At 42.1% G+C, this 12,143-nt stretch overlaps 1 protein-coding gene across 5 annotated transcripts in view; it reads right to left on the bottom strand.

Annotated features, from left to right (window-relative positions):
• The window catches only part of SMARCAL1 (SWI/SNF related, matrix associated, actin dependent regulator of chromatin, subfamily a like 1), a 70,913-nt gene that overhangs the window by 16,279 nt on the left and 42,491 nt on the right, over positions 1 to 12,143 (bottom strand). For all 5 annotated transcript variants that reach the window (XR_004670316.3, XM_008971918.4, XM_008971919.4 and 2 more), the window contains exon 13: positions 2,107 to 2,177. Coding sequence is in view for 4 of the 5 variants with exons in the window: in XM_008971918.4 (XP_008970166.1) it covers positions 2,107 to 2,177 (71 nt within the window). In the remaining variant the exon portion in view is untranslated. The remainder of the gene's footprint in view (positions 1 to 2,106; positions 2,178 to 12,143) is intronic.

The raw sequence follows: 12,143 nt of genomic DNA, 5'->3' as shown, positions 1-12,143 counted from the left end.
AAAAGTTTACGGCTACAGCATCAAAAAGTCACAAGGCCACAAAATCCACTTGGTGAGCTCATAAAAACCATAGGCCCCAATTTTCCTAATGCCTCTTTCCCCTCTATATCTCATACACAGCTTTGTTGTTCTATAACCTTCTACAAGTTCCTAGGCTGGAAATATCTGCCTGCCACAATAACCTTGGCTTTTATATTAAAAGATGCCCATTAAAATGAAAAAACAAACAACAGCAAAAAAAGAAAAGAAAAACAACTAGCTGAGGAAACTGGGGTTTTGAAGACGTACAATCTAATTTCCACTTACTAGCTGTGTGACTCTGAGGTCCAGAGAGTCATAGATTTACTCAGTGTTTGCATTTTTAAAAATGGAGCCAGTGTGACTTACATGATCTCACAAAGATGCTATAAATGTGAAATGAGTTCACAGGTGTAAAAAATGTTTGGAAACTACAAAGCACTATACAATTTATTGTATAATAGAATTTTGAGAAAGTATGTATAAGGTATGACCAAAGTTTATTTATGAGGTGGTAGAAAGACTTAAAATTTCTAAGGGAAATGGGTGGCTCTGGGCGCAGCATCTGAAGAGAGAGGCACCTGGTGGACTCTGAATTTGCAGGTCCTGAGCTGAGGGAGCAAGGGAGAAACGCACACCCTTGCCATCTGTTATTCCACAGCACATGAGAAATGGGTCAGCGGGGGCAACTCAGATGTGTTTCTGGGAGAAAAGTTTCCAGGCCATAAAAACCACATCTGGAGTTCATTAGCTCTGTAACAGCGTCATAAATGAAAAGGGCAGTGCCCAGGAAGTGAAGGGGAGAGGCCAGCGCTGGGCAGTCTTTCCAGGGGGCATTGCAGATCGAGTGGTGTGGGGAACTCTCCTGCCACAGTGGAGGGTGTGGAGAGGTAGGTGGGCCAAGTACGAGGGTGGGGCAGATATATTTCTTAATTTATCCCCAGATCTCAGTCCCCACAGCCAGTCTGGCACCACTCAGCCCTACGGAATCCATTCTCATTGTAATTTCATCAGTTGGACCATTATCCTGCCAGAGCACCACATGAATGTTAAACAAAAAAAAAAATCAGGCAAACTGCACATCATTAGAATTGCCAGGTTTCTACCCCAGTGATATTTAAATAGGAGTGGGTTTTTCTTTAAGAAAGGCATATAATTGAGATTTTGTCATGAATAATTGTAAGAATAGAAATTATTACTTTAGCTTTAATTTATAAGGTGGAAATAGAACTAGGCGTGACAACGGCCATATGCCCATATCTTTTGAACAAACTTTGACATTTGTCTTTTTATTTAGGTAAGTAATGGATGACAATTCCTGAGCTTGGGGAAGACCCAAGTATCCCCATAAGGCAGCTTTTCCTTCTAATTTTTTTTTCCCTAAAGGCAAATGATCACAGAAAAACTCTAGAAAAACTCTCCCTTTTGGTGTTGGGAACAACCCCACCCTCCTTTTAAGGAGCAGCAGCTCCAGCCTACTTGGCTCAAGACAGGATCTCTTAAAGACCCAAGTACATCCTAGTAGTGGCTCCAGTTACCGGCCAACTTATGCCTTGTGTGTAATTAACGGCAGGGCGCCCTAAACTTTTACTTTTTTCATTTTTCCCTTGAGACAGGGTTTTAGTCTCTTGCTTAGGCTGGAGTGCAGTGGCACCACCTTAGCTCACTGCAGCCTCGACCGTCCTCCCTCCCAAGCAATCCTCCCTCCTCAGCCTCCTGAGTAGTTGGGACCACAGGTGCATGCCACCATGCCCAGCTAATTCTGTTCATTTTTTGTATAAATGGGGTCTCACTATGCTGTCCAGCGTGGTCTCAAACTCCTGGACGCAAGCAATCCTCCCACCTTGGCCTCCCAAAGTGCTGGGATTACAGGCGTGAGCCTGGCCCCTAAACTTTATTTTCAAGGCAGCTATAATTCTACTCACTGATCATCTGTTTTATTTTTTCCTTCCTCAACAAAAGGCACATTTAATAATTTCTGGTCATTTCTTAGAAGCAGTAAAATCATTCAGGCAGAATAAAGTAATAAGTTGTTTTTTTTTTTTTTAAGATGAGAGAGAGAGAGGTCGACACTTAGTGACCACTTACATGACAGACGGGATTTTAGCTTCAGCTGTTCTGTTGAAGAAGAGAATGAGGGCATCTTTCTGCTGCTGTTTCTGTTGAAAGATAAGTTAAGAATGTTAAGTGCCCCAGTCTGAGAACTCTGGGATGAGTGGATCTAATTATTGCTCCTATGCGCTTTACAAATCTCAACCACCCGTCACCAGAGTCAAGAGACCCTGGTGCTGACAATGATTCCCCTTTCACTTTGGCCAAGTCAGAAGAACTGCCTGGGTTGGGTTTTGTCCTCAGAGACGGCATTAGAGCTACTCTGCCATTGTCCAAGAACCGTTGCAAGAATCCAAGAGGCAAGGAACACAAAAGCTCTTTGGAGACGCATTTCAGGTAGGGCTTCACCATACACACCAGACCCATGTGAACCACTGAAATGTGGCCTTGGCTAAGCATACCTATTTACTACAGCCTGGTGACAACTTACATGTGACATTTCCCCAAATTGCTTTTTGCTTCCCTCTTTTCTTCTGCCAAGCTGTGACTATACCTGACTTACAGAGCTTACCTCTGTCCAAGATTTACTGAATCAATTCCAATGGACCCTGACTAGTCTATTTTACTATCATTTTATTTTATCTTATTTTTTTTTTTGAGACAAAGTCTCGCTCTGTCTCGCCCAGGCTGGAGTGCAGTGGCGCGATCTCGGCTCACTGCAGCCTCTGCCTCCCAGGTTCAAGCGATTCTCCCGTCTCAGCCTCCGAGTAGCTGGGACTACAGGCGTGTGCCACCACGCCCAGCTAATTTTGTATTTTTAGTAGAGACAGGGTTTCACCATGTTGGCCAGGCTGGTCTCGAACTTCTGACCTCTGGTGTTCCACCCACCTCAGCCTCCCAAAGTGCTGGGATTACAGGCATGAGTCACCGCACCTGGCCCATTTTAGTATCATTTTAAAACCATTATTCAGGTGTTCTTGGTCTACCTCCCACATAAGGTAATTAACTTCCCAGAAGAAGAAACGGTGTTTTCTTTATGGTTTACATTTAAGTGACTCCTAATAAAGAATGCTAACACAGGAGATGCTCAAATCATTTCATAATAATGTGAGATAACATTTACTGTCACTCTGGCCTCCCAGAGATCATACTCTTACCATCATTGGTAAGAGTGTCCCCCCAAAATTCATAATCTGAAACTTAATTTCCAGTGCAGTGGTGGTGGGAAGTGGGGCATCTGGGAGATGCTTAGGTCATAAGGACAGAGAGCCTGTTTGTTCCTTCCGCCCTGTTTGAAACAGAAACTGGGCCCTCACTAGACACTGAATCTGCTGGCCACTTGATCTTGAACTTCCCAGCCCCTAAAACCGTGAGCAATACATTTCTGTTTATAGATGACTCAGTCTAAAGTATTTTGTTACAGCACAAATGGACCAAGACAGGTGGCCATCTCCTTTCACCAGCAAGCATAGTACAGGTGCACCCCCCTTCTTGTGCCTGGCCTCTGTAAGATCTGTGACTGACAGGACAGCTTCCCCAGGGAACAAAGACGTGATTCAACAGCAATAACATCTATAGCCTTGAACCTGTCATTCTTGAGATCTTGATAACTCAGGAAAGCAACCACAGCCAGACTGTACCTAAAACTAATAACCATGGATGGAGGAAAAAGCTATCTGGTTAAAACAGCTTCTTGGCTTTGGGGTTGTTTTTATTGTTTTTGAGACAGGGTCATGCTCTGCCACCCAGGCTGGACTCGATCATGGCTCACTGCAGCCTCAGCGTCTTGGGCTCAAGCAATCCTCCCACCTCAGCCTCCCAAGTAACTGGGACTAAAGGTATGCACCACCACACCAGCTTTTTTTTTTATTTTTTGTAGAGACAGGATCTCACTATGTTGTCCAGGTCCGTCTCAAACTCTTAGGCTCAAGTAATCCTCCCATCTCGGCCTCCTACAGTGCTGGGATTACAGGCATGAGCCACTGCATCTGGTCAGCTTCTTAGCTTTGAATGGTATCTTTCCTCCAGGACTTTACGGGAAAAAAGAAAGATGCTGAGGAACCCAGGAAGCTGTGGGGTCACTGATTAGACTGTAAATCCCTTTCATATCCTACATGTGTCTTGGCAGCGGCAGCCACTTACCCTCCTATTTTGTATCACGCTCTGGAAACACACGCAACTTTTCACTTGTGGCTAGTGAGCTCAGACTTCATGAAATCCATTCATGGACGTCTAACGGTCCCCAGGAGCAGGCTAGGCCCTCCAACCCAATGCAGTTTCTAGTAGCCAAAGGGGCAGGGCAGGCTTACATATGATGACCTCACTCGCAGCATGTGTGCCTCCATCAGACTGCACCCCAGTTGGCCCCCATCTTCAGTTTTACTCGTGTCCTTCAGAGACAGCCTACCCCTCCCACCTACACTCACTCATGCCTTACTCCCTAATAAGAAAGAAAGAGGGCAAAACAAACAGATGGAAAACTGCTAAGAAGCACTTTCAGGAATCTTACCCTAACATTTAGCACCTAGAGTTGATGAGAGTGTGAAGAAACAAACACTTTTATTATACATGACTGGTGGGATGGTACACTGGGCTAGCCCTTTTGGGGATGATGCAGCAAAACATACCAACCCCCTTTGAAATATGCCAAAACCCTATCATCCAGCAACTTACTCCTTAAAACTGATTCTCATTATAAAATCACATGTGCACAAATTTCTATGTAAGCTACTTTTTCAGTACAGTATTACTCAGAATAGTGAGCAATTCAAAGTAACTTAAAGGCCCAACAAAAACGATTAGCAAAATTACAGCCGTGTGAGAAAACACTATGCAGTCTTTAAATATTATGGTTTTTTTTTTTTTTTTGAGACAAGGTCTCTGTCTGTCAGACTGGAATGCAGTGGCACAATCACAGCTCACCTCAGCCCCAAACTCCCAGACTCAGGTGATCTTCCCACCTCAGCATCCTACCCAAGTAGCTGGGACTACAGGTACACAGTACCATGCCCAGCTAATTTTTTTGTATTTTTTGTAGAGACAGGGTTTTGCCATGTTGTCCAGGCTGGTATCAATCTTCTGGGCTCAAGTGATCCTCCTGCCTTGGCCTCCCAAAATGTTGGGATTACAGGAGTGAGCCAGCACACCTGGCTAAATATTATGTTTTAAGAGAATATTTAACAACATGGAAAAGTCTTCATAAGACAGTAACCTGTTTTCCTTCCCACTTGACGTGTTTGTATGATTCCAGTTCTGCTTTTAAAATATACATATTGCTTATTGCATATATAATATTTTATATATATTTATATGCAGATACATAAAAATATATCTTAAAGCAACATATACACACATAATTATAGAAAAATATTCCAATTATATATGCCAAAATTATGGTTGTATAAAAGATGATTCTTTTTTTTAAATTGGTTAACTTTTTATTATCTTGTTTGTACTTTTAAAAAGTATAGTTACAGAAGCAGCACATGTGCACTATAGGAAATTTTTGAATTTAATTAAATCAATTTAATTACCATCAGTGTCCACCAATGCTCATTACCTTAATGTTTACTTTTCCAGTTCTTTATACACATACACACACATACACACACACACACACACACCTCTTTCTAGTTTTACATCAATATAAAATTTTATTGTACATACCATTCCTCAATCTGGTTTTGTTTTTTTAGTAACTTTCTCTTTCAGTACATTTTATCTCATCTACTGCTGAGACTGTGTTCAAAATTCCCCTAGTTGACCCAAAAATATTACATACAATTCATTTGTCCATTCAAATATCAAATGTAAGGATGATTCTTTTTTTTAATTTTTTTTATTACACTTTAAGTTCTAGGGTACATGTACACAACATGCAGGTTTGTTACATATGTATACATGTGCCATGTTGGTGTGCTGCACCCATTAACTCATCATTTACATTAGGTATATCTCCTAATGCTATCCCTCCCCCCTCCCCCCACCCCACAACAGGCCCTGGTGTGTGATGTTCCCCTTCCTGTGTCCAAGTGTTCTCATTGTTCAATTCCCACCTATGAGTGAGAATATGTGGTGTTTGGTTTTTTGTCCTTGTGATAGTTTGCTGAGAATGATGGTTTCCAGCTTCATCCATGTCCCTACAAAGGACATGAACTCATCATTTCTCATGGCTGCATAGTATTCCATGGTGTATATGTGCCATATTTTCTTAATCCAGTCTATCATTGTTGGACATTTGGGTTGGTTCCAAGTCTTTGCTATTGTGAATAGTGCTGCAATAAACATACATATGCATGTGTCTTTATAGCAGCATGATTTATAATCCTTTGGGTATATACCCAGTAATGGGATGGCTGGGTCAAATGGTATTTCTAGTTCTACATCCCTGAGGAATCGCCACACTGACTTCCACAATGGTTGAACTAATTTACAGTCCCACCAACAGTGTAAAAGTGTTCCTATTTCTCCACATCCTCTCTAGCACCTATTGTTTCCTGACTTTTTAATGATTGCCATTCTAACTGGTGTGAGATGGTATCTCATTGAGGTTTTGATTTGCATTTCTCTGATGGCCAGTGATGATGGGCATTTTTTCATGTGTCTGTTGGCTGAATAAATGTCTTCTTTTGAGAAGTGTCTGTTCATATCCTTTGCCCACTTGTTGATGGGGTTGTTCATTTTTTTCTTGTAAATTTGTTTGAGTTCTTTGTAGATTCTGGATATTAGCCCTTTGTCAGATGAGTAGATTGCAAAACTTTTCTCCCATTCTGTAGGTTGCCTGTTCACTCTGATGGTAGTTTCTTTTGCTGTGCAGAAGCTCTTTAGTTTAATTAGATCCCATTTGTCAATTTTGGCTTTTGTTGCCATTGCTTTTGGTGTTTTAGACATGAAGTCCTTGCCCATGCCTATGTCCTGAATGGTATTGCCTAGGTTTTCTTCTAGGGTTTTTATGGTTTTAGGTCTAACATTTAAGTCTTTAATCCATCTTGAATTAATTTTTGTATAAGGTGTAAGGAAGGGATCCAGTTTCAGCTTTCTACATATGGCTAGCCAGTTTTCCCAGCACCATTTGTTAAATAGGGAATCCTTTCCCCATTTCTTGTTTTTGTCAGGTTTGTCAAGGATCAGATAGTTGTAGATGTGTGGTATTGTTTCTGAGGGCTCTGTTCTGCTCCATTGGTCTATATCTCTGTTTTGGTACCAGTACCATGCTGTTTTGGTTACTGTAGCCTTGTAGTATAGTTTGAAGTCAGGTAGTGTGATGCCTCCAGCTTTGTTATTTTGGCTTAGGATTGACTTGGCAATGTGGGCTCTTTTTTGGTTCCAAATGAACTTTAAAGTAATTTTTTCCAATTCTGTGAAGAAAGTCATTGGTAGCTTGATGGGGATGGCATTGAATCTATAAATTACCCTGGGCAGTATGGCCATTTTCACAATATCAATTCTTCCTATTCAGGAGTATGGAATGTTCTTCCATTCGTTTGTATCCTCTTTTATTTCGTTGAGCCAGTGGTTTGTAGTTCTCCTTGAAGAGGTCCTTCACATCCCTTGTAAGTTGGATTCCTAGGTATTTTATTCTCTTTGAAGCAATTGTGAATGGGAGTTCACTCATGATTTGGCTCTCTGTTATTGGTGTATAAGAATGCTTGCGATTTTTGCACATTGATTTTGTATCCTGAGACTTTGCTGAAGTTGCTTATCAGCTTAAGGAGATTTGGGGCTGAGATGATGGGGCTTTCTAGATATACAATCATGTCACCTGCAAACAGGGACAATTTGACTTCCTCTTTTCCTAATTGAATACCCTTTATTTCTTTCTCCTGCCTGATTGCCCTGGCCAGAACTTCCAACACTATGCTGAATAGGAGTGGTGAGAGAGGGCATCCCTGTCTTGTGCCAGTTTTCAAAGGGAATGCTTCCAGTTTTTGCCAATTCAGTATGATATTGGCTGTGGGTTTGTCATAAATAGCTCTTATTATTTTGAGATACGTCCTATCAATACCTAATTTATTGAGAGTTTTTACCATGAAGGGCTGTTAAATTTTGTTAAAGGCCTTTTCCGCATCTATTGAGATAATCATGTGGTTTTTGTCTTTGGTTCTGTTTATATGCTGGATTATGTTTATTGATTTGCGTATGTTGAACCAGCCTTGCATCCCAGGGATGAAGCCCACTTGATTATGGTGGATAAGCTTTTTGATGTGCTGCTGGATTCAGTTCGCCAGTATTTTATTGAGGATTTTTGCATCGATGTTCATCAGGGATATTGGTCTAAACTTCTCTTTTTTTGTTGTGTCTCTGCCAGGCTTTGGTATCAGTATGATGCTGGCCTCACAAAATGAGTTAGGGAGGATTCCCTCTTTTTTTATTGACTGGAATAGTTTCAGAAGGAATGGTACCAGTTCCTCCTTGTACCTCTGGTAGAATTAGGCTGTGAATCCGTCTGGTCCTGGATTTTTTTTGGTTGGTAAGCTATTAATTATTGCCTCAATTTCAGAGCCTGTTTTTGGTCTATTCAGAGATTCAACTTCTTCCTGGTTTAGTCTTGGGAGGGTGTATGTGTCGAGGAATTTATCCATTTCTTCTAGATTTTCTAGTTTATTTGCGTAGAGGTGTTTATAATATTCTCTGATGGTAGTTTGTATTTCTGTGGGATCAGTGGTGATACCCCTTTATCATTTTTTGTTGCGTCTATTTGATTCTTCTCTCTTTTCTCCTTTATTAATCTTGCTAGCGGTCTATCAATTTTGTTGATCTTCTCAAAAAACCAGCTCCTGGATTCATTGATTTTTTGAAGGGTTTTTTGTGTCTCTATCTCCTCAGTTCTTCTTTGATCTTAGTTATTTCTTGCCTTCTGCTGTCTTTTGAATGTGTTTGCTCTTGCTTCTCCAGTTCTTTTAATTGTGATGTTAGGGTGTCAATTTTAGATCTTTCCTGCTTTCTCTTGTGGGCATTTAGTGCTATAAATTTCCCTGTACACACTGCTTTAAATGTGTCCCAGAGATTCTGGTATGTTCTGTCTTTGTTCTCATTGGTTTCAAAGAACACCTTTATTTCTGCCTTCATTTCGTTATGTACCCAGTAGTCATTGAGGAGCAGGTTGTTCAGTTTCCATGTAGTTGAGCAGTTTTGAGTGAGTTTCTTAATCCTGAGTTCTAGTCTGATTGCACTGTGGTCTGAGAGACAGTTTGTTATAATTTCTGTTCTTTTACATTTGCTGAGGAGTGCTTTACTTCCAACTATGTGGTCAATTTTGGAATAAGTACGGTGTGGTGCTGAGAAGAATGTATATTCTGTTGATTTGGGGTGGAGAGTTCTGTAGATGTCTATTAGGTCCGCTTGGTGCAGAGCTGAGTTCAATTCCTGGATATCCTTGTTAACTTTCTGTCTCGTTGATCTGTCTAATGTTGACAGTGGGGTGTTAAAGTCTCCCATTATTATTGTGTGGGAGTCTAAGTCTCTTTGTAGGTCTCTAAGGACTTGCTTTATGAATCTGGGTGCTCCTGTATTGGATGCATATATATTTAGGATAGTTAGCTCTTCTTGTTGAATTGATCCCTTTACCATTATGTAACGGCCTTGTCTCTTTTGATCTTTGTTGGTTTAAAGTCTGTTTTATTAGAGACTAGGATTGCAACCCCTGCCTTTTTTTTGTTTTCTGTTTGCTTGGTAGATCTTCCGCCATCCCTTTATTTTGAGCCTATCTGTCTCTGCACATGAGATGGGTTTCCTGAATACAGCACACTGATGGGTCTTGACTCTATCCAATTTGCCAGTCTGTGTCTTTAAATTGGAGCATTTAGCCCATCTACATTTAAGGTTAATATTGTTATGTATGAATTTGATCCTGTCATTATGATGTTAGCTGGTTATTTTGCTCGTTAGTTGATGCAGTTCCTTCCTAGCATTGATGGTCTTTACAATTTGGCATGTTTTTGCAGTGGCTGACACTGGTTGTTCCTTTCCATGTTTAGTGCTTCCTTCAGGAGCTCTTGTAGGGCAGGCCTGGTGGTGACAAAATCTCTCAGCATTTGCTTGTCTGTAAAGGATTTTATTTCTCCTTCACTTATGAAGCTTAGTTTGGCTGGATATGAAATTCTGGGTTGAAAATTCTTTTCTTTAAGAATGTTGAATATTGGCCCCCACTCTCTTCTGGCTTGTAGAGTTTCTGCCGAGAGATCAACTGTTAGTCTGATGGGCTTCCCTTTGTGGGTAACCCGACCTTTCTCTCTGGCTGCCCTTAACATTTTTTCCTTCATTTCACCTTTGGTGAATCTGACAATTATGTGTCTTGGAGTTGCTCTTCTCAAGGAGTATCTTTGTGGCGTTCTCTGTATTTACTGAATTTGAATGTTGGCCTGCCTTGCTAGGTTGTGGAAGTTCTCCTGGATAATATCCTGCAGAGTGTTTTCCAACTTGGTTCCATTCTCCCCGTCACTTTCAGGTACACCAATCAGATGTAGATTTGGTCTTTTCACATAGTCCCATATTTCTTGGAGGCTTTGTTCTTTTTATTCTTTTTTCTCCAAACTTCTCTTCTTGCTTCATTTCATTCATTTGATCTTCAATCACTGATACCCTTTCTTCCAGTTGATCAAATCAGCTACTGAAGCTTATGCATTCATCACGTAGGTCTCATGCCATGGTTTTCAGCTCCATCAGGTCCTTTAAGGACTTTTCTGCACTGGTTATTCTAGTTAGCCATTCATCTAATCTTTTTTCAAGGTTTTTAACTTCTTTGCGGTGGGTTCGAACTTCCTCCTTTAGCTCAGAGAAATTTGATCATCTGAAGCCTTCTCTCAACTCGTCAAAGTCATTCTCCGTCCAGCTTTGTTCCATTGCTGGTGAGGAGCTGCATTCCTTTGGAGGAGGAGAGGCACTCTGATTTTTAGAATTTTCAGTTTTTCTGCTCTGTTTTTTCCCCATCTTTGTGGTTTTATCTACCTTTGCTCTTTGATGATGGTGACGTACAGATGGGGTTTTGATGTGGATGTCCTTTCTGTTTGTTAGTTTTCCTTCTGACAGTCAGGACTCTCAGCTGCAGGTCTGTTGGAGTTTGCTGGAGGACCACTCCAGACCCTGTTTGGCTCGGTATCAGCAGCGGAGGCTGCAGAACAACGAATATTGCTGAACAGCAGATATTGCTGCCTGATCGTTCTTCTGGAAGTTTCATTTCAGAGGGGTACCTGGCCGTGTGAGGTGTCAGTCTGCCCCTACTCGGGGGTGCCTCCCAGTTAGGCAACTCGGGGGTCAGGGACCCACTTGAGGAGGCAGTCTGTCCGTTCTCAGATCTCAAACTCCATGCTGGAAGAACCACTACTCTCTTCAAAGCTGTCAGACAGGGACATTTAAGTCTGCAGAGGTTTCTGCTGCCTTTTGTTTGGCTGTGCCCTGCCCCCAGAGGTGGAGTCTACAGAGGCAGGCAGGCCTCCTTGAGCTGCGGTGGGCTCCACCCAGTTCGAGCTTCCCAGCTGCTTTGTTTACCTACTCAAGCCTCAGCAATGGCGGGCGCCCCTCCCCCAGCCTCGCTGCTGCCTTGCAGTTCCATCTCAGGCTGCTGTGCTAGCAATGAGCGAGCCTCCGTGGGCGTGGGACCATGTGAGCCAGGCACGGGATACAATCTCCTGGTGTGCCGTTTGCTAAGACCATTGGAAAAGCGCAGTATTAGGGTGGGAGTGACCCGATTTTCCAGGTGCCATCTGTCACAGCTTTGCTTGGCTAGCAAAGGGAATTCCCTGACCCCTTGCGCTTCCCGGGTGAGGCGATGCCTCGCCCTGCTTCCGCTCACGCTTGGTGTGCTGCACCCACTGTCCTGCAAACACTGTCCAACAAGCCCCAGTGAGATGAACCCGGTACCTCAGTTGGAAATGCAGAAATCACCCATCTTCTGTGTCGCTCACGCTGGGAGCTGTAGACTGGAGCTGTTCCTATTCGGCCATCTTGGAACTGCCCCAAGATGATTCTTTTTTATAGTATAGTAATAAAAATAACAACTAACTCTCATATACCACTTATTACAGGCCAAGCAGTGTTCTAAGAACTAAATATGCATTAACTCATTTAATAATCAG

Source organism: Pan paniscus, chromosome 13, assembly GCF_029289425.2.
Source record: "Pan paniscus chromosome 13, NHGRI_mPanPan1-v2.0_pri, whole genome shotgun sequence".
Taxonomy (NCBI): domain Eukaryota; kingdom Metazoa; phylum Chordata; class Mammalia; order Primates; family Hominidae; genus Pan; species Pan paniscus.
This window is presented reverse-complemented; position numbering and strand designations above follow the sequence as displayed.